Source organism: Balearica regulorum, chromosome 1 (genome assembly GCF_011004875.1).
Source record: "Balearica regulorum gibbericeps isolate bBalReg1 chromosome 1, bBalReg1.pri, whole genome shotgun sequence".
Lineage (NCBI taxonomy): Eukaryota > Metazoa > Chordata > Aves > Gruiformes > Gruidae > Balearica > Balearica regulorum.
Genome location: NC_046184.1, coordinates 2,667,582 through 2,687,806, shown reverse-complemented (window position 1 = coordinate 2,687,806; position 20,225 = coordinate 2,667,582). Strand labels below are relative to the sequence as shown.

The 20,225-nt window shown below is 39.9% G+C and overlaps 1 protein-coding gene across 5 annotated transcripts in view; it reads left to right on the top strand.

The window, feature by feature from the left end:
- EXOC4 (exocyst complex component 4) overlaps window positions 1-20,225 on the top strand; it is a 403,799-nt gene that overhangs the window by 38,961 nt on the left and 344,613 nt on the right. For all 5 annotated transcript variants that reach the window (XM_075756167.1, XM_075756505.1, XM_075756247.1 and 2 more), the window contains exons 4-5: window positions 6,710-6,894; window positions 8,968-9,077. In XM_075756167.1, coding sequence (XP_075612282.1) covers window positions 6,710-6,894; window positions 8,968-9,077 — 295 coding nt within the window. The remainder of the gene's footprint in view (window positions 1-6,709; window positions 6,895-8,967; window positions 9,078-20,225) is intronic.

Genomic DNA, 20,225 nt, shown 5'->3' with positions numbered 1-20,225 from the left:
GAAGAAGCACGTAGTTGAGGGTTTTCATTTTATCTCTGCTCATAGACTTTCCAGGTTTGTGGAGGTCTAGAATAAATAAATAAAAAATTTCCTCATTTTCCTTTTCAGATCTATTTTACAATGTTTTTTTGAAAACCAAAATTCTGTTGAAAAACCTTTTAAGGGAATATGTAGGTTTGCCTGCAAGCAGATTGAAAAACTTTGGCCGAAGTCAGGCAAGAAGAATTTTAACAAATATCTTGTTAGTGGTTAGGTACTAGTTTGTTGTAAAATGCTAAATTAAACCCTTCCAAATTGGATGTTATGATAGGCAAATATTTAGCTACATTTTTCTTTTTAAGGCAATTAAGCCCAACTATAAATTGACTGTGACCTTTAAACAAGCTGCATAATGGTTCTGGTGCCACAGTTATTTTCTATAAACTTGTAACTTTTAGCTTCTACAAAGCAGAGCTCTTTTTTCAGGCTTTTTTCATTGATACTTATTTTCTAAAGGGTCAGGCTTATTGTAGATAAGAAGTAGATATAGATAAGCAGATTTTCACATCAGAAATGACTATCAGATTATGTAACCCAAATTCTCTTGTAATGCAGGCCACTGTTTTTATTATTATTTGACTAAATACAGTTATTTTGTATTTATTTAAGTATGGCTTTCAGTGGAAGAGCCAGACTTCTTTCAGAATTTAAAAAAAAAAAAAAAAGGTGGTAGTGGGAATTACCTACCATTTCTTTTGGTACTATTTGCTCATGGTAAACCAGATTTTCAAGGAAGAGTATCAAGTTATTTGTTGATTCACTTTCCAGCTCTTATTTCTTGCTGTGGCTCTTCTCCTCATCTCAACCCCTGCCAAAAGAAAAATGTTGGGTAGCTTTGTTACCTATAACTTTCTTTGTGTCTGGGTACTCAAACACAATGCCATTATCTACCCCAACCTCCCACCCTCAGAAAAAAAGAAATCACTTATTCATTTCCATTTAGCTGAACCAGGTGGGTGATAGAAAGAGGCTTGAAGGACCCTCAGGTGGTTTTTTTGGACCCTTGAACCACTCGTAGTTCTCTTCTGTATGTCTAATTTTCAGGTTCTCTGAAAAAGGCTGCTATTCCATTATCAGTCTTATCAGAATCTTGTAGTTATAACTCTTCAGCTCTATATACAATTTTACATCTATTAGTCCTTTTGTTAGTATGAATAGCACACAGTAGGTAATAGAAGTATTAAAACCCAGGTAACTACTTGGGAAATCAAGTCTAAGCTGAGGGGAGAATATCTAATTAAATGTGATACTGTTTCATGTTTTATAGTGTCTTTAGTCTTCATTAGCCAACACACCTACCAGAGCAAGGATAAAGAGCCAAAATCAGGGACGGTGTATTAACGGCACCCTCAGTTCAGTGTGTGCATAGGGCAGCAATGACAGGGAAAACAAGATTCGGTTCCCTTGCTGACTTTTTGGAGAGCACAGTATTGTGCCGAATCGCTCTGTGTCCTGTTATTAGGATGTCCCACTTGTGTGTTTGCAGGTTCACAGCCAGCAGATCAACATAAGCAACTATGCGCTTGTGAGGCTGCATCTGGAGTACCGCATCCAGTTTTGGGGGACCTTTTCTTGTATGGGAAAGGAAACCTATAGGACCAAGTCCAGTGGAGACACCTCAGGGTGGCTGGGGGTTAGAAACACACAAGGTCTAAGAAGATGCTGCAGTAATTTGGTTTGTTCAGCCTCCAGAAAAGAGTGGTTTTTTGCTGTATGTGACCATCTAAAAGAGCTAGAGGAAAAATATAGCCAGGTTTCTCTTAGAAGTGCACAAACAAGAGACAACTGTCACCAGTTTCTGTAGGAGAAACTGGCTGGATATAAGGAGAAAATTGTTCCTCATGAGAGGGGTTAAACACCCAGGAGCATGAGCCCAGAGAGATGGCAAATCTCCGTGCTTACGGATTTTCAGACCTTGACTGGGGACTCTGGGCAGCCTGGTCTAATGTTGAAGTTAGTCCTGCTTTCAGCAGAGGGTTGGACTGGAAATCTCTGGAGGTCCCTTGCAAGCTGGATCAGTATGTTATTCTAGCTACAATATGCATGCGGATTCCTAATTTCCAGAATTTGACTACTTCTGCCAGAAGATGTTGAAATCTGTGCTTGCTACCTTTATACGTCAGCGTTTACTTGGTGACCACAGTGTGCTTCTGAGCTACTACAATTATTTCTCACCCTAGTGTTTGGGGATTGTGCAGTTGTGTGCTTGAGGTCGCTCTTTGGTAGACGTGGATAGCCTTTGGCTTCACCTCTATCCATAATGGCAGGTGCCGTATAAGACGGCTCCAGTGCCTTTCAATTTTAATGACCAACAAGCTTTGTAAAGCAGACATGAATGTGGTAGAAAATAGCAGCCAGAGAAGCTGGGTCACTCTAGCGATGGACAAAAGGATGGTTTATACTACTTCTCTAAATGTAGAGTTGTTTAATTTCCCAGCACTGTTTCTTTTGAAGTGAGTCTTCAAAACACTGCTGGTGAAGTGAAAAAAATAAATCCAAAGCTTGCTATAATGTACTGAAAATACTAAAAACGATGTGGAAATGTTGTAGCTTGTAAGATTTTTCTATTCTTAATTGTTCTTAAAGTAATAAAATTAAAATTCTAGGAAGTGATACAAATAATTAGAACTGAAGGGCTTCAGTCTGTCTGAGGACTCCACATAACTTTGTAATAAATAACTGGAAAAATAATAGATACAATTTAAATATAAAATCTCCTTTTTTTTTTAAGTTTAGTATTCAAGAGGGAGGGAGACAGTTGGCTTTTAAAATGTGAAAACCTCTTTGTGTTTAGAAATAGTGCTAGCAATATAAATGCATTCAACCCCCAACGCTTAGGTTTCTTTCTAGAATGCACCTTTTTCTTGATTTGTTCTTTGTACTGTAAGCAGAGGAGCAGCATCCGCAATAAAAAAATAGAAATCCAAAAATAAGGGGGTTTCTCCTAAATTAAGGTTCTCTAGCTGGAGGAATCACTACTAAGTTGAGGAGCAGCAATACTTTTTTTGCAGAGCAGTATTTATGTTGTACTCTGACCTGTTACTGCTTTGTGCGACCTGCCTCCCACTCATCTATCTCCTTTTGCATATCAGGATTTGAAATGAGAAAAGGTTAAGAACAGCTAGTTGAAATGATGTGTCCAAGTTGAGTGATGAGTTGATGACACAATGGTAAACAAATATCTCTGATCTTCAAAGCGGAAAATATTTTTATGATATATTTGGGTGTCTTGCATAATACAAGTGATGGTGCGTTACTAGCTGAGTGGAGGCATAAAATTCTGGTCTTGATCTAAACTTTGCCAATGATAGACGTAGTCCCCATTATGAATTCAATGCAAAAAGTCATATTTCTTTCCAGTCGTGCTCTTATTTTTCTTGGCTACACATGGCATTGGCTGTGCTCTCAGCGACCCACCGTGGTGATCTTCCCAAGTCCCTTTGTAACCCCACTGATTCTCAAGATACTTGACCATGCTGTTAACGTGGCCCAGATGGATACATGGACTTTAAATAAAGCCAGTTGTAAACTACTCCTTCTTGTGTTTCCAGGTAGACAACAGGGCTGTTGTCATTATTACTACTCTTCCTATTCACTTTCTGCTTCCCTTTCTTTTCCATCCTTCTGGAGGACAAAGCCTTTATGATGACAGTGTAGTTATTTGCTGAAACTCAGTTTTAGAGAACTGATCTTTAGGGTGAAACACAAGCTTGTCAAGGTTTTTCTTGTAACAGTTCCATTGTAGATCTATCTGTAGTGTATTTTTAATTTTGTATATTCTTTGTAGACTTCTTTGCACGATTGTAGTTGCTTATGCTACCATTCTCTGGTAGGTTATCCAGCGTACTAATTAGATAAAGGTTTTCATCTCATATTATTCTGAAATATAATCTGGGGTGCTGCTTTATAGCTTACTTGTTGCCAGGACTTAAATCATCTTTCTGTAAGTAAAACTACAGAAGGGAAAAATGTTTGGGTTTTGTTGTTTTTGGTTTTTTTTTTTTTTAAATAATGTTTATACTTCTTGGCACGTAAACCAGTTGGAGACCTTACCTTGACTTCCATGAACTTGGATTGAGCCTGTAGTTATTTTCGAGACCCAAACTGTTCTGAACATTAAAGCTTTTCTCTTGCTCTCTGTCTTGATAATTGGTGATAATGGGAAATGAAATATTGGAAAAGAAATGAGCGGTTAAGTGAGGCTTTCCTGGAGCGGGGCTGCCTTGAATTAAAAGACTCTGAGTGTGCGTAATGTAGAAACTTGCCTGTTATTTACCTGTAGAGTTCAATCACTGAGAAAGTGGCATTTATCAAAGACATGACTTCCAGCTTGTCTAACTGCAAATATGAAGGCAGCTTTTTCCAGAAGAAGAAAATTCAGTACATAACAACGAGAGATTTTTGGTTTTGTTGGGTTTTTTTTTTAAGTACAATAAATGATTGACTGTTCCATTTGTTTCTTAAAAGATGTGTTTGAGAGCTGTATGTTGGTCTTAATAATTAGTTTTGAGAATAACTAACTCTTTAGGAACTGGGAAGATAAAAATAGAGCTGAATGATCTGAGTGGAAAGCTTTACATTTTTGTTGCTTGTGTTTTAGATAATACTTTTCCTCAATGTCTTGGAACCTTTTTAATGTCATTTTCCTGCTTGCTTTCAGTTCTTCCCTCGCTGCATTTTCATCTCTCAGCTTCTCAGTTTGACAAATGTTGTTCCTGATCTTGTTCTTGCTTTTGGTGAAATTGCTGACAGCTTTCAGGGCAGCGATGAATGCCTGCAACTCCCCTGAAGCGACTGGGGGGGTTAAAGCGCCTTTGGAATTGGGAAGTTTGGGGTCCGTCTCTACCTGCCAAAGGAAGAAGATAATATTTAGCACTTAGACTTCTGCCAAAGGTTTCCAAGCTGTGTCTGTGTGCCTGCTGAGCCTTCTCTATTTGTATGTACTCTGGTATGTCAGCTCTTTGGGGAGAAGCAAATTTGGTTTTTTGCTTCATCTGTGGTGTGGTTTTGTGATGTGTTATGGCCAAAAGTCCGTAACTGTTCACAAATAGGTACTGGGAAGAAAGAGGATGGGGAGTGCTTTGTGTCAAGTGATTGGAACCCCTAAGTGCTGGTGAAGTGGCGGTGTTGGTGGGCTTAGGAGGAGCCTGTTCAGTCCTCTGTGATTAATACTGTGACACAAATTCTTTCTCAAGACTGAGCTCTAGCCTAAAGACCGGCAGCAAGTGCATGCTCTCATCATCCATGCAGAGAAGGGAATTTCACAGTTAGAGACTTCCTGGCAAAAAAATTTCAGGAGGAAGGAAAAAAAGTGCAGCTTCCTTTTTGAAACTGCTCTTAATTTAAAAAGCCTGACTGCTCCAAAGCTATTTCAGGGTCATTCTTGACTTGGAGGCAAGCAAAGTAATACATTGTTGATAGATGTTCTTTCAGTATATTTAATATTTACTGGTATTAAGGGACTAGACCTTAGCTTGGCTGTCTGCTTACTGTATCTCTTTGCTTTTCATTTTTAATGTTTAGCTGACAGGTTCACTATAAACGTAAATGCTGAAGTGCAAGTAAATGTCTTATTTCACTAATAGTATCTTCAGTTACTAGGGAATGCTTTTTTCCCCCACCAATTTTAAATCTATGCTTCTTTCTATGCAAAGCATGCTATGCTATTTCTAGTTTCTTGAAACAGCAGCACTGAGATTTTGGACACTGCAGAAGGATGCCTTTTTTTTTTAGTAACTGTTGAAGTGTTCTGTTAAATAGTTAGAAAAACAAATAAACTGGGAGAGATGCAAATTAATAGTGTTGCTTTTATGCACTGATTTGTCATTCCTGGTGGTTTTTGTCAACGTTTGCCTTTAGGATATAAATGGACATCAGGTTCCTCAGTCTAGTGCCCGCTGGCTGTCAGCTGGTCACTATTGAAGCGCATCAGCAGAGAAGCGTTACCTATGGCCTGTTTACATTACTGCGTGTCTAGATCCCTGTCTGTTACTCTGTTGCTTGTATAAAGTTATTTTCCTTAATTTGAGCCTTGATAGTTGAACATTAAAAAAGCCCCACACACTTTAGAGTTCAAAAGTACCTTTGAATTAGCAATAGCTTTCATTAGTCTGATGGCGACATTCATTTAAATGGTGTAGTTACATGACATCGCAGCTACAGAGGCTAGAAGATGAGGCTTCCTAAGCTTTTTCAGCTATGTCATGACATCACTTTAGACAAATAAAATTTAAGCCATTTTCTCCCATTTATAGAATTGGGAATAATGTTTTGTTGGTGTTTCTGTAATGAAAAGAATAAAGACAATCAAACATCATTGTCAGTATCTTTTTCTAATACTTTTCTACTTGATAATCCTCTTATTTTGTGATAAACTGTGCTTTGATTTTTGTTTAATGAACTGTGTTTTAACTACCTTGGCTTATACATATGCTCAAAATATTTGAAGGGTGCTCATTAAATCTGAGTTATTCGAGAATTGGACCCTTTTTATGTATTGAATTTTCCTTTAGGAATAGAAATAAAGGAATACTACTTAAATGGTTTTTGCTTTAATAGGGTTTGTGGGTAGAGTTGTCATGGTATTCAGACACTCCCTTAATCAAAGAGAAAAGTCCTGAGAGATGAATGAATTGACCAGTAAATATTGCCACATGTGTTCCCCTTCCAGGTGTCAGCAGTGGACTCCTTGGAGGGTCCCCTTCTTCAGGTGGAGGGATTGAGTGATCTGAGACTGGAGCTCCACAGTAAGAAGATGAACATGCACTTAGTCCTTATAGATGAATTACACCGTCATCTTTACATCAAATCGACTAATAGAGTAGGACAACGCAACAAGGAGAAAGGGAGAATAAGGTGGGTTTGATGTGATACTAACTGAGGGCAGGAGGTCTGGGAGGGAAGAGGGCAGTAATTTCCCAAGTAGAAACTTTCTTGGGAGAGTGCCATCAACTTACACCTCAACCTTTCATTTCTGGCAAGTGAATTTCTCATGCTTGTGGCTGTGGAGAGCAGAAAAACTCCAAATATGTTGATGCACCTTTGAGCCTGTGAACAGTCTGTTCTCATTCTTTCACTTTTGCTTAGCGATTCTGTGTTTTTTGGGGTTGTGGGGTTTGTTTCCCCCCCCCCCCTTCCCACAGAATTATGATGAGGTCAGTTCTGTTTAGCATTCTTTTCCTCTCTGATGCGTATACCTTTCCTACAAATGTCATGATTATGAGGCTCAGGTCAGGCAAAGGGAAGAACACAGGGAAAAATTGCTCATCTTTTCTATCAAAGGTCCAAGGTTTAAAAGACTTCCAGCTAACCATAAGGTTACTGGCTGCAGGTTGCAATATTGTGAATTCTAAGTTTGAGGGCAATAGAGTTGTTGGGAGAGAAGGAAGAAAGATAATGGCTAGAAAAGAGAGATACAGTATTGGAAGAACTTTTGTAGAGTAGGAGAGGTAATAAACACAGGCAGGGAGCAAAAGAGGAGCCAGCATATGATAAAGATGCAGAGAAAAGATAAATTAGCATTTTATTATGAGAAGGAATAAAACATGCCTACCAAAAATAAGAGGAGAGATAGTAAGTTACATTGACTGAATTTATGAAATAAAAGATTGATTGAAGTTGAAATTTCTAGGAAGGAGGGTTGCTAGCAAGTCATCAGTCTCTTCCTTACTCATCTTCTTAATTAAAAACAGACACAAAGCTTTGCTGCACCCAGACTATGCGACTGCTAATTAACTGCAGTTTTGTATGACTGCTACAGAGACCCTTATCTTTTTCTTGTTTTCTATCTTTTTTTTCACATTCCCTGTTGCACTTCATTGATACTTGATGACATGAACTCTTGCATCAAGGACAGTCTTGTTACTTTGTTTTAGTGTGCTGCTTTAGACTGGCTGTTGACCAGGATGCAATAATATTTGCAATTATTTCTTGTATTGCTTTTATGTGTGTTCTAACATTGCTGAGCTGGAATGCATAGCTAATCCCTGTAAGTATGGTGTTGGAGGCGTATAGGGAGTATAAGTGGCTCTTAGGCAGGATACAGAGCATAGCCCTTGTCTTTGCAGGTTTCTGAAATCATTTTGACCTCTAAGGGAACATACTGAACTCCATTATAAAAACCTTCTCCGCTTTTTTTCTATTAAAAATGATTTCTTGCTTGCATTCCCCTGCCACATCCAGCTTCATGCCTTTTGTTATGCAACTGGGGAAGCATGGCACGTTTTTCGCAAATAATACTATGTGAATTTATTATGAAAATGATCAAGTAGAAAGTCTTTCCTTTCTGAGTGAGGAGGTTTATTCAGAGAGGGATGCATGTAGGTGTGCACAGAACAGGAATTTGAAGGGAAGGAAAAAGGGTGGAGGTTTTTAGTGGGAATTAAAAAAGCTTGAAGGGTTAAGTAGTTGACAGAAGCCATGGAAATGGGAGCATCTCTTCTCCTTAACATATAGTTTTCCAGAAAGGTGTTAACAATTCCATGTTAATTTATCATCATGCTAGTAGTAGTAGTTAATTGTGCTGGAGGTGAATGCATCTGTTGGGAAATAATCATGTGCTGTGGTGAGCTCCAACGTGCCTGTGTCCTCATCGTGTTGCGGCGACCAGTCAGACAAGTCTAGAGTGCTATTAAATTCTGAGAGGCCTTGGGAAACCAAATTTTGTCTTTCATATGACATTGTTCCCTCGTCATTGCCAAAAAATGCCTTTTTCCCTTTTCATTCAAATGTGTATATATACACACCCACTCGTATTCATCTGTGGACTTGTGCTTTAAGCTAGGTTTTGTAAACCTCTTGTATCAAAACTGTGTGTTATCTATATTTATCACTTAGGCTTACAAATTTAAGAAATGAATGAATTATATTTGTTAGTTAACTAAGATTGTAAATAAAGGTAAACTGCTTTAATTCTTTCCCCTCACACAGTTCACTTGTGAAAGATGCCACTTCTGTACCTCTCATGGATGTTACTAACTTGTCTACACCTCGAAAGTTCCTTGAAACTTCCCAGTTCAATACTCCTGGAAGCTCCAACAGTGAGTATTTAAGTCACGTGCATTCCTCACAGAATTAATTTGTAGATCTCCAGCTGGTTTTGCAAGAGTCATAGTAGGCATATCATCTCTTCATGGATGGCTGCTGATGGCAGGCCCTGAAACAAAAAGTGAGGAAGTGATTTGTGCAATGTCATGAAATGGGTGAGTGGGATGTCCAAGGGTGGAACTTGGCCATATCTGTGTTTTTGTCTTGGCAAGTAAGCCTTCCTCCCTCTTCCTCCCCATCAGCTTCAATTAAATACGCTTAGTTTTCAGTGCCTGTTCTGATCTCGATCACGTTCTTTATATCTTGGGCAGAAGAAATATTTGCAGTCAGTTCAGTTTGCATAGACATCTCCCCTACATTATTTAACGTAGGTGGGCAGGCATGTGTAGGTGTTACAGAAGTTGAGGTTTTTTCTGTGTTAGAGTCAAAAGGTCAAAGCTTTTCCTTGTGGGAACTGTAACTTTGACTAAAGGTGTGTCTATCCACAGGAATAATCTAGTGGTGATCTTTGTATACCCGTTACTACAGCGAACACTGAGCAAACCACTCAAGTATCATTGGTGCTTTTGTGTGAGGCTTTGAAAGTGGTGTGCAGATGGGGAATTAATCCTTGTATTGTTTCAGTAGATTAATAAGTGGAATTGTCCTTGTTTACCAAATAAATAAAATGAATAATACAGAACTGACCTACATTTCTCCCTCCCTTCCTCTCAAAACTTGACTGTTTCAGTATTCCTCAAATGCAAAGAATCTTCTCTTCTCATCCTTATTAATTTTTGTGCCTTACTTGTGCCTGCTTGTTTCTGATTTTTCTTGTCATGCTTGCCTCCTAGATTCTTCTGTTTGATCATTCTTATCTTTGGCTCTTGTAGGGGTTTTTGTTATTTAGCCCTGCTCCTGTAGGGTTGGCTAGTCTCTCAGAGCCTGAGGCTATATTTCTACATAGTGGAGGTTTGTCAGGAGTCACTTGTGACATGCCAATGCAAACTTTCAGAGCTGGAAACTGCAGCTTGGTTGTGGAAATCTGGAAGAGAAGAACCATGTGAATATTTTGGGGAAAAAACTTAAGAATTCCTGTTCGGTCCCTGTGATCGAAGAGAAGTTCAGTTTCTTGCTAAAGATCACATGGTTTTGGGGAGCTGAGGAAATAAACCATGAAAATCTGAATCCCAGTCTCACCACTGTAACTATTAACCTACTTCCTCTTCAGTGAGTTAGTTGTGTAGTGTCTGCCATTATTTTCCACCTACAATATTAGTCCTCTGTATAGTAAGAAAAAAATTTCAAAATTATGGAGCTGATGGGCATCTCCCATCACACCTTATAATGGGGCACAGACAGCAGGAGATGCACGTATTGAAGAATGGAAATCCTTCTTTCAGTTCCTTTAGTGGCTTCCTTAGTTGATTTTTTTTTATGGTAGTGTAATATGAACCTAAAATATGCTCTAAAAAGAATTTTGTTGACACTTGTCACCTTTAAAGGCTTACAGATCCTAGCCAATCATTGCATCTACTGAGATTGGTAAGAGGTTTGTCATTATCCAAAGCTGGCCAAGAAGGTTTTTTTCCCAGCTGTACCCAGTGTAATCATAGAATCACAGACTGGTTTGGGTTGGAAGGGACGTTAAAGCCCATCTAGTTCCAACTCCCCTGCCATGGGCAGGGACACCTTCCACTAGCCCAGGTTGCCCAAAGCCCCATCCAGCCTGGCCTTGAACACTTCCAGGGAGCCAGGGGCAGCCACAGCTTCTCTGGGCAACCTGTGCTACAGCCTCTTCACAGTCAAGAATTTTTTCCTTATATCTAGTCTAAATCTGTCCTTCTTAAAGCCATTACCCCTTGTCTTATCTCTTCAATCTTTACAATTGTAAAAATAAATGCATTTTTAGTGTTCATGCTGGACTACTGCAATTCTATCTGTAAACGAAAGTCCCAAGGCATGTTGATTTTTTCAGAGCCCAAGGCTTCATGAACACTGACCTAGTGTTCCCATTTATGTACTGCCCTTCTCCTTCAGCAGAATCCAGTTCAAATTTATTGCACTGATTTTCACAGAGTCATAGAATACCAGGCTGGAAGGGACCTCCAGGATCATCTGGTCCAACCTTTCTTGGCAAAAGCGCAGTCTAGATAAGATGACCCAGCATCCCATCCAGCTGAATCTTAAGTGTTCAATGTCGGGGAATCCACCGCTTCCATGGAGAGATTATTCCGATGGCTGACTGTTCTCATTGTGAAAATTTTTTCTCTAGAGTCCAACTGGAATCTCCCCAGGAGTAGCTTGCACCCATTGCCCCTTGTCTTTTCAATCTGACTCCTTGTAAAACGAGAGTCTCATCTTCTTTGTAGCCACCCTTTAAGTACTGGAACATGGTGATGAGGTGACCCCTAAGCCTTCTTTTCTCAAGGCTGAACAAACCCAGTTCTCTCAGCCTTTCCACATATGGCAGGCTTCCCAGGCTTTGATCATCCTGGTGGCCCTTCTCTGGACTCTCTCCAGCCTGTCTACATCTTTTTTATATAGTGGGGACCAAAACTGAACACAGTATTCCAGGTGTGGCTTGACAAGTGCTTAGTAGAGTGGGATAATGACTTCTTTATCTCTGCTGGTGATGCCCTTGGTGATGCAAACCAGCATCCTGCTGGCTTTCTTTGCCACAACAGCACACTGTTCACTCATATTGAGCTTGTCCACCAGGACCCACAGGTCCTTCTCCACAGAGCTGGTTCCCAGCCGGATAGATCCGAGCCTGTGTTGCACTCCTGGATTATGTTTTCCCAAGTGCAAGACCTTACATTTGTTTTTATTGACCTTCTTAAGGTTCTTGTTAGCCCACTCTTCCAGCCTATCCGGGTCTTCCTGCAGGGTAGGTCTCCTTTCCAAAATGTGAACATCCCCACTCAGTTTGGTATCATTGGCAAACTTCATCAGGATACACTTGATCCCATCACCCAGGTCACTTATGAAGATATTAAACAGAGTTGGGCCCAATATCAATCCCTGTGTATTGATTTTCAATGTACAGTTCTTGTACTGAACTCCCTGTGATCATCCATGACGTCTTGCCCACCATGATTATGACTTTGTGTGGTAACAAGATTATACAGAAATCAACAGCGTCAACCGGTACATAGGCTCACAGATACTGGTTCCAAAAGTCTTCTGAGGAGCAGAACCAAAAATAACCAACTTCACTTTTGAAGTAACATAACCGCTTATCTTGCTGCGGTTGAAAGCAAATCTAAATTCCAGATTTTGATAAAACTTCTCCAAAATGAGTTGAAAGTAAAGCCTGGATTATCCATCTGACAGGGTTTCCTCAGATACATTTTACACAGCATGGGTGATGGCACATTATATTGGATAGAAAGGAATATCAACATGTGAAAGGTAAGGAGGGAGCAAAGTGCAAGATATTTAGTTTGATTCCATTTTTTGGCAGAGATGAGGCCTAGACTCTTTTTCCACGATCTTTTACTTTGAATAGGACATGGGACCCCTATTTCATGTATTAGCTCCAGTTAGAATATTGAGGTTTGGGATTTGCTTACCTGGGCCATTCAGACATGTCGTCTTATACAAGTAGTGAGGCTCTGTTTTCAAATAAAAAAAGGTTATTAGGTTATTCCTTTTTTTTAGGGGGTTGTTGGTTTTGGGTTTTTGTAGTGATTCCCCCCACAGTATACCAGGCAATGTTTACATGTGTTTTATTAATCACTTGTGACAGCAGAACAAGAAGTGGTTCTAGCATTGTTAAAGCATACCTAGATAAGTGTTTTCTGACTTATTTGAGACTTCTAAAAAATCAGCAAGTTCTAATTTTATTTGCTTGATGCAATGTTGATGGTGTTTAAAATCACTTGTCCTAACATGCCCTGATAAACAGTTATTTCATACCGTATTTGAATGAAGGTTCTAGGGTACAAGCAACAGGTAAGAACCAAGGTAGTGGTCTCTAAGAACTAGGTTGTTTGTGAACATAAAACGGGTGTTGCTCCTTTCGCTCCAAAGGCCTGAAAGCAAAGGCTCTGATGGCTTCATCCTCAACTCTAGTCAATTGGTATAAGTCAGTTGAGAATCTACCTTAAAAATTCTTGTTCCTGCAGATCTGTTCTTGCTCTTCATGCCCAATGCACCAGAAAATGTCTTACTGGGCTCCTCGTAACACTCTGTACCAGTCAGGGAAGTGCTGGGCAAGTGTGCCTCAGACTGGGAAAGATCTAGATTGTAATACAGAACATTTGATCAGTATAAAACATGCATATGGTTTTGCTTCAAGTGCACAATGTACTTATGTATATTTTTTCCCACATAATTTTATTTAAAAGTAGCCTTTTCCAGGACTGCGGAGCTACCAGAGAATTTAAAACTTATGTGTGCGCATAACAAAAGCTGTTTCTGCCTTTAGTCATTTAAGTTCTTTGGCTTTTTGTTGATGAAACAAAGTGGCCGTGCATATTAATGCATGTCATTATAAAGCACTGACTCATTCAACCCATCTCTGCAAAGATGCCAAAATTTTGAGTCCTTTCTGCATTCACTTCCCAAAGGAGATGTTACCTTGTGCTGTAGAATCTTTATAAGGAAATTAAAGCTGTTCCTGCTGCACTTAAAATAAACAAAACCTTCAGTAATGTTCACCTGAGGATTGTAGATGTGGCAGTTCACCAGTAACATTTTCCCTTCATGCCAGTTCAGAGAAATAAATTCACTTTGAAATTATATTTCTCTGCTTGAACCTTCTGTACTCTGAAGAGTATTTATGAAGGTTCCTGCGTTGCCAGGCTCTTCCTGGAACTCTAGAACGTGCTCACCCAGTACATTGCAAACCCAAGAGTGCCCTTTCCTGAAAAATTCCTGAGAGTACTCTTTAGAAGTCTGACAGAAGATGAGCTGAGGTGGTAACAATATTGTTATTGATGGCTCATGTAAACTTTATGCTGAACAGATAATATACTTAGTGATCCATCCTTCTCAGCTCTAGGAGAAAAATGTACCTTCTGGATCCCAGAAGTGTGGTGGCTTCTAAGGTCAAGTTCAGTTACTACTCCTGGCTCTGTTTCTTCAAGAACTCAAGTACTTCTGTGTAAGTGGAAACGTGTGGAGACCTGTGAACTTGGCCCTGCAAAATACCTGCAGGAGCCAGAGCTTTAAGGTCCAATTTTAAAGATGGCTCTAAAAACGCGTTCTCTGTTGTCACAGTTGCTTCCACTTCAAACATACTCAACAAATACATAAAAGATTTTTTTTTTCCCTATTAACCTCACCTGAGGATTTGACACCAGCTGGGTGATTTTTCTCTATCATTTGTACTAAAAATTAAATGATCTCCTCACTGAACCGGAGTTTTCCTATTTTAGCTGTTTTGCATTTGCACAAATCCAACTGAGAACTTGATCAGAAGGTGGTGGGAATCCAGCAGTGAGTCTGATTCTCTCCTGCTATCATTGCATTGCTGCACAAAATGCAGAGTTTATTCTTATCTCAGGGTAAGTTTTTGCGCCTAGAATGTTTAAGAGGAAGTCTGTTCCTGCAGTGTAAGAAGGGTTTGCAACTGCTCAGTAAACATGAAAGCCTTTGAAGTAACTTTTTGTGTGTGTCTTTTTTCAGGACCATGATTTCTCTCACTGATCCTCACTGGTGGTTTGTGTTCTGACTTGATGCTAAGTCACTCTTCCTGTATAATTTCCTTAGTTGTTCTTATACGTGGTCTCAACATAAGATCTTTGATTACTGTGCACTTTTTTATTTGGAGGCACAGCTTTCATGCTTGTTTGTATGAGGATGATTTTGAACGTGGCTTACAGAGTTGCTTTGTTCAGTTTTCTCAGAGTGAAATGTTCTTTCAATGGATTTGAAAGAGTGGCTAGGTCAAATTAAAATACCTCTGGTTTTGAAAGACTAACATCCTTAAAATTATAGATGGAACTGTGTGAACAACACAGTTTTAGAAAGAGGAAATTTCCCTTGAGGCTTTGAGGTTATTGATCTCAGAGACCCATTTTCTTCTGGGCTTGACAGTAAGGCGGAGCAGAAAATGACCAAAATTTTTAAAGGATCAGTTTCTCAATTAACTGTCCATTTGTTGCTCATTGTCTCCTTTCATGGGTCAGAACAAGGATTCAACACCAGAAATTAGCAGATGACGTTTCTTGAAATCTTAAATTACACCTTTGGGGCACAATGAATTTCCATCATTTTCTCTAGAAGGATTGAAGGCAGAAAGGGCATAACCAGAAAGGACATAAATCATGGAAAATAGTACATTAAATTTTACTAGTTGCCCATAAAAGCACACATCTAATGAAATCTTCTGTAATGAGCAGCAGCAAATTTTGACCATTCATTGGAATGAAAAACAAGGCCCAAGAGTCTTTTCTTTAGCTGCTTTGCTTAAAAGAGTTATCAACATTGGCTTTTCTGGGGATCAGACTGGAGCTTTAAAATGCCTCTTGCAGCAGGTTTCTTTCTTGTGAAATGGCAGAACTGTACAAATGAGGGTATCATCAATTGGAACAGACATTTTTATAGGGCATCGTCAAACCAGGGAGCTGTCAGGGAAGTTTCCTCCTTTGTAACTGTGGAGGTGATGAATCAATGATGCAGGATTCAACTTCCTAGTGATTTAAACTGAGGGTAGATTTTTGACTGCTTAAACACGGAATTCTGCGTTTTCAGATGCACTACTTCAGTGATGAAAAATTTTGGAAAATGGCTGCGTATTTCATTAGAGAATGTGGCAAAATCATCACTCCTTAAGATTGTTGTCTTGGGAGGCTTTTGAGAGACCATATTTAAACGTTCCATTTCATAAGCAGTTTTCAGAGATCATTAGAACAAGAAAATCATCAGGAGTAGTCAGCATGGCTTCACCCAGGGGAATTCATGCTTGACCAACTTGATGTGGTCAAGAGGGTTCTGCTGCTATCCAGAGGGACCAGGACAGGCTGGAGAGATGGACTGACAGGAACCTCGTGAAGTTCAGCCAGAGGAATTATAAAGTCCTGCCCCTGGAGATGAACAACCTCAGGCAGTGCGACATGCTGGGGATCGCTGACTGGAAAGTAGCTTGGCAGAAAAGGATCTGGCGGTCCTGGTGGACGTAAAGTTGAACATGTGCAGCCAGCACAGTGCTCTTGCTGCAAAGAAGGCTGAAGGTGTCTTGGGCTGCATTAGACAAAGTATTGCCAGCAGGTTGAGGGGGGTGATCTTTCCTCTCTACTCAGCACTGGTGACGCTGCACTTGGAGTGTTGGGCCCGGTGATGGGCTCCCCAGTACAAGAGAGACGTGGACATACTGGAGAGAGTCCAGTGAAGGGTCATGAAGATGACGAAGGGCCTGGAGCATCTGTCCTTTGAGGAAGGGCTGAGAGAGCTGGGACTGCTCAGCCTGGAGAAGAGAAGGCTCAAGGGGGATCTTACCAATGTGTATAGACACCTGAAGGGAGGGTGCAGAGAGGATGGAGCCAGGCTCTGTTCAGTAGTGACCAGGGCCAGAGGCCATGGGCACAAACTGGTGCACAGGAGGTTCCCTCTGCACGTCAGGAAATATTTTTTCACTGTGAGGGTGACCAAGCACTGGCACAGGTTGCCCAGGGAGGTCGTGGAGTCTCCATCCTTGGAGATACTCAGAAGCATCTGGACATGGTCCTGGTCAACTGGCCCTGCTTGAGGAGGGTGGTTGGCCCAGATGACCTCCAGAGGTCCCCTCCAACCTCAACCATTCTGTGATACTGTGTGGTGTTGTCTTTGAATGGAATTAAACCATGAAAACCACTTGAAATCATTAAGTGATACTGAAATTTAGGTTTTCAAAGAGGTCATTTTAGCTAAAAACATTTCAAGTTACACATCAAACTGATCTGGAAAAGCCTCCATCAGACTTCACTCAATCCGGTATTTCTATTGGTTTGCAGGGGGCTATGTACAACAGTTGATAGCTGACATGGGAAAACAAAGCAGTATGTTGAAGCTGTTTTGTTTTTTTTAGCATAAAACTGCAAATTCAAGTTCAAAGGCTTCATTATGGGGGAGAGGGGCAACTAATAATTTAAATTTTAAAATATTCATTTGCTGACATCACATTTCTCTTGATAAACTCTCAAGGAGGTTGGAGAAATTCACTGCTTGGTATTACTGAAGAAATTTTATGGAATTCTTCTTTGGTGTTTTCTACCTGTATTATTTTTTAATATACTGAAGCTGGTTTTAATTAAAATCAGACTTTTTTTCCTTTTTTTTCTCTTTGATAAATCACAAAGGAGAAGAGGTTAATCAAATCTGAATAGCAGATCCACAATTTAGAATAATTTGTAAAAACAATCATTGAAAACATCCATAGGATAATTTAATTTTTCATGGCTTCACTACATAAAGCAAGTGCTTATGGCGTGAATGATGATCTTACCCCTTTAAAGGGATGTTTTACAGAAGCATTTCAGGTAGAAACTGGTGAATGTAGAAAGCTAGGAATAGGTTCTGACAATCTTGCTTTTGTCTTGATACCAATGAATAACGAAGTCGTTCATATTCTCAGTTTAAGAGTAAACACAGATGAAGGTTTCAGATCTGACAGCTGACCTGTAGGGACATCTTCCTTCATCCATGGAGCTCCTCTGCCCACAGAAAATAGCATGTGGGATTGCAATTTTAAAGGTGAACTTCTTTACAAACGCCTCTCTACTTTGATGCCTTTTTTGAAGAGGTAGGGAACAGGAGGGGCTGATTCCTGGGCCAAAGCTTTGTGGTCAAATAACCCCTTGATGACATTAAATGGCAGAAGAGGATGTTTGAAGTGGGGAAGATGCAGAAAAAGAACATCTTCAGTTGCCCAGGGTTGGGATCTTGTCAGATCTTACAGATAAATGGGCCCCCAAAGCTACCCAGGATACCTGTTTAATAGGCAGAATGTGCAGGAAACACAGTTCCTACTGTTTTATCAAAAGACCACATCTAACAAAACTTATATACCAGTGTGTCGCTACTAGATATTGAACTATTCACTTTGCTGTTGTTTGTAAGAGATGTAAATCAATGTCCTGACTATTTGAGGATCTTCAAAATTGGTTTGCTCTTTTGAAAATGGAAGAGCATTCACCTCCGTGTGCTGGCAGAGTTCTCAGCAAGATTGCTGCCTTTAGTCCTCTTAAATGCTGTCCTCACATTTGGATCCAGCAGTATGTCCTCCCTCTTGGGTTTTCATTGTGTGATATTAAGAATAATTTACAGCCTGCTTTACAAAGGGGCTGCAGCATAATGACAGGGACCTGTCCTCCTCTAAAAGGTTCCTTAGGCTGTGAAATACTTGCATTGAACTCAGAGGAACAAGATATTTTTATTTTTATTTAGTTTAAAACCAGTAAGTTAAAACCTTTCTTCCTTTAGCATTTCCAGTGCTGTCTTTTCCATAGCTCTTGCTCCAAAGAGCTCATTTTCTGTGTTTGTGCCTGGCATGCTGTGGGTTTTTTTAGAATAACAAGTAGCATTAACAAAGTGGGTAGATCACGTACGCAACGCACAAAGTGCTTTGCAGCCTCGTGGGTTGAAAGGTGTGTGATAGATGAGAGCTTTGAGCAGAAATATGTGTGCATCCAGTTGTTAACTTCTAATTGGTATTAGTGCTTCTGTGGGTTTGAAGAGTCTCCATCTTATCATTACTTTTTTTCTTTTTTTTTTTTTAAATTAACACATTCAGTGTGTTTCTAGTTGCTTGGCCCATAACTTGCTCAAATTTCCTCAGAAAAGTGTGTGCGAGAGAGAGGAAAAAAGCACTATTTGATCTCCCTGATGTTGATTACTTAAAACCTGATGTAATTCTCTACTGTGACGTGTGATGACCTTACAAGATCCATTCTCGCCTCACTCTTACCCGGCGGTGTCACTGGTGCTCTAGGTTGAAGTTTAAAAGCGTGTGAACGGTGAGTTTGAGCTAGAGGTGCTGTGGTTAGGATTACACTGATGGGAGGAAACAGTCTTAGCTGTGGAGGTTGGTGTAAGCTGGCACTGCCATAAATGTTACCTGTTTATTTTGATGCTATTTATAACGTGGCACCATACGGGCTCTTCGGGACGTTGTTTTCTTGATCTTTGGCTAATTTAGTGGTGCTGATGCTCTTCTGTTCAGTGTGTCATAGCTTTAGACAGCTACAGGGCTGCATGCTACTTGTGACGTGCCATTTTTCATTTCTGCCATGTCATTTAAATCCTTCTGGTGGATCTTTTGACATTTATTCAGGTTCTTGGATAAGTTTTGATTTAAGTAAAAAATCTGTTGAGCGGTAGAAACCACGGGAGTCATCTGTCATCCAACAGCCCTTATCAGAGTTCAGTACCAGCGAGGTGAAACAGCCGTTAGGTTTTAATTTCTACGCAAGGATATGGTATGGTGGATGGCAGAGCTTCAGCCGTATCCTTCAGTGCCGTTTGTCCGTGTGCTGCCTCTCCGGCTGTTAACAAGCCGCGTGACTGTAGATCTTCCAAGATGCTTTAGTTGAGTTTGCCTTGAAGACACTTACTTCACAGAAGTGTTTGAATATATTTATTAATGTTTCACCCAGTCTTTAACAGAGACATGCTTTTGTTGTTGCTGGGTGTTATCTGTAAATTAAGAAATGTTGATTAATGAACATACTTAAAACAAGCATAGTACCTCTTGCCTTGCTCTTCCTTGTCGCTTAGCAACAGAATTTCTCCCTGTGCAATCCCTGTTCCTTCAGGAGGACTGTATCCACAATATCCTCTCTAATTCTTCTTGCTTTTCCTTTCTAGAAGCCTTGCTGAAAGATTTGAGTAGCTTCAACAACCCCTTGACAGATGTAATAAAGCAGAATAGGATAACATCAAACAATCATTCACTTTGGCAGTGTAAACTTTGCCGAATTCATCAGAAGTCTGTTAAGCTTGATAGTGTTTATAATGAAAATTCTTCTCTTGTGAGGAATACAGTGTAGAAAAACAGCTGGGCTAGAAACTTAGGGCTTTTAGCTCCTTGAAACACATTCAAGGGATTTGTAGCAATATAATACCTTCTCATTTATGAATACCTTAATTGCACCAGACCTCTTCTGTTTCCTAACTAATATGTAACTTACACCATGACCTCTGTTTTGGAATCAATCCAACGTGCGGGCTGTTGTTTT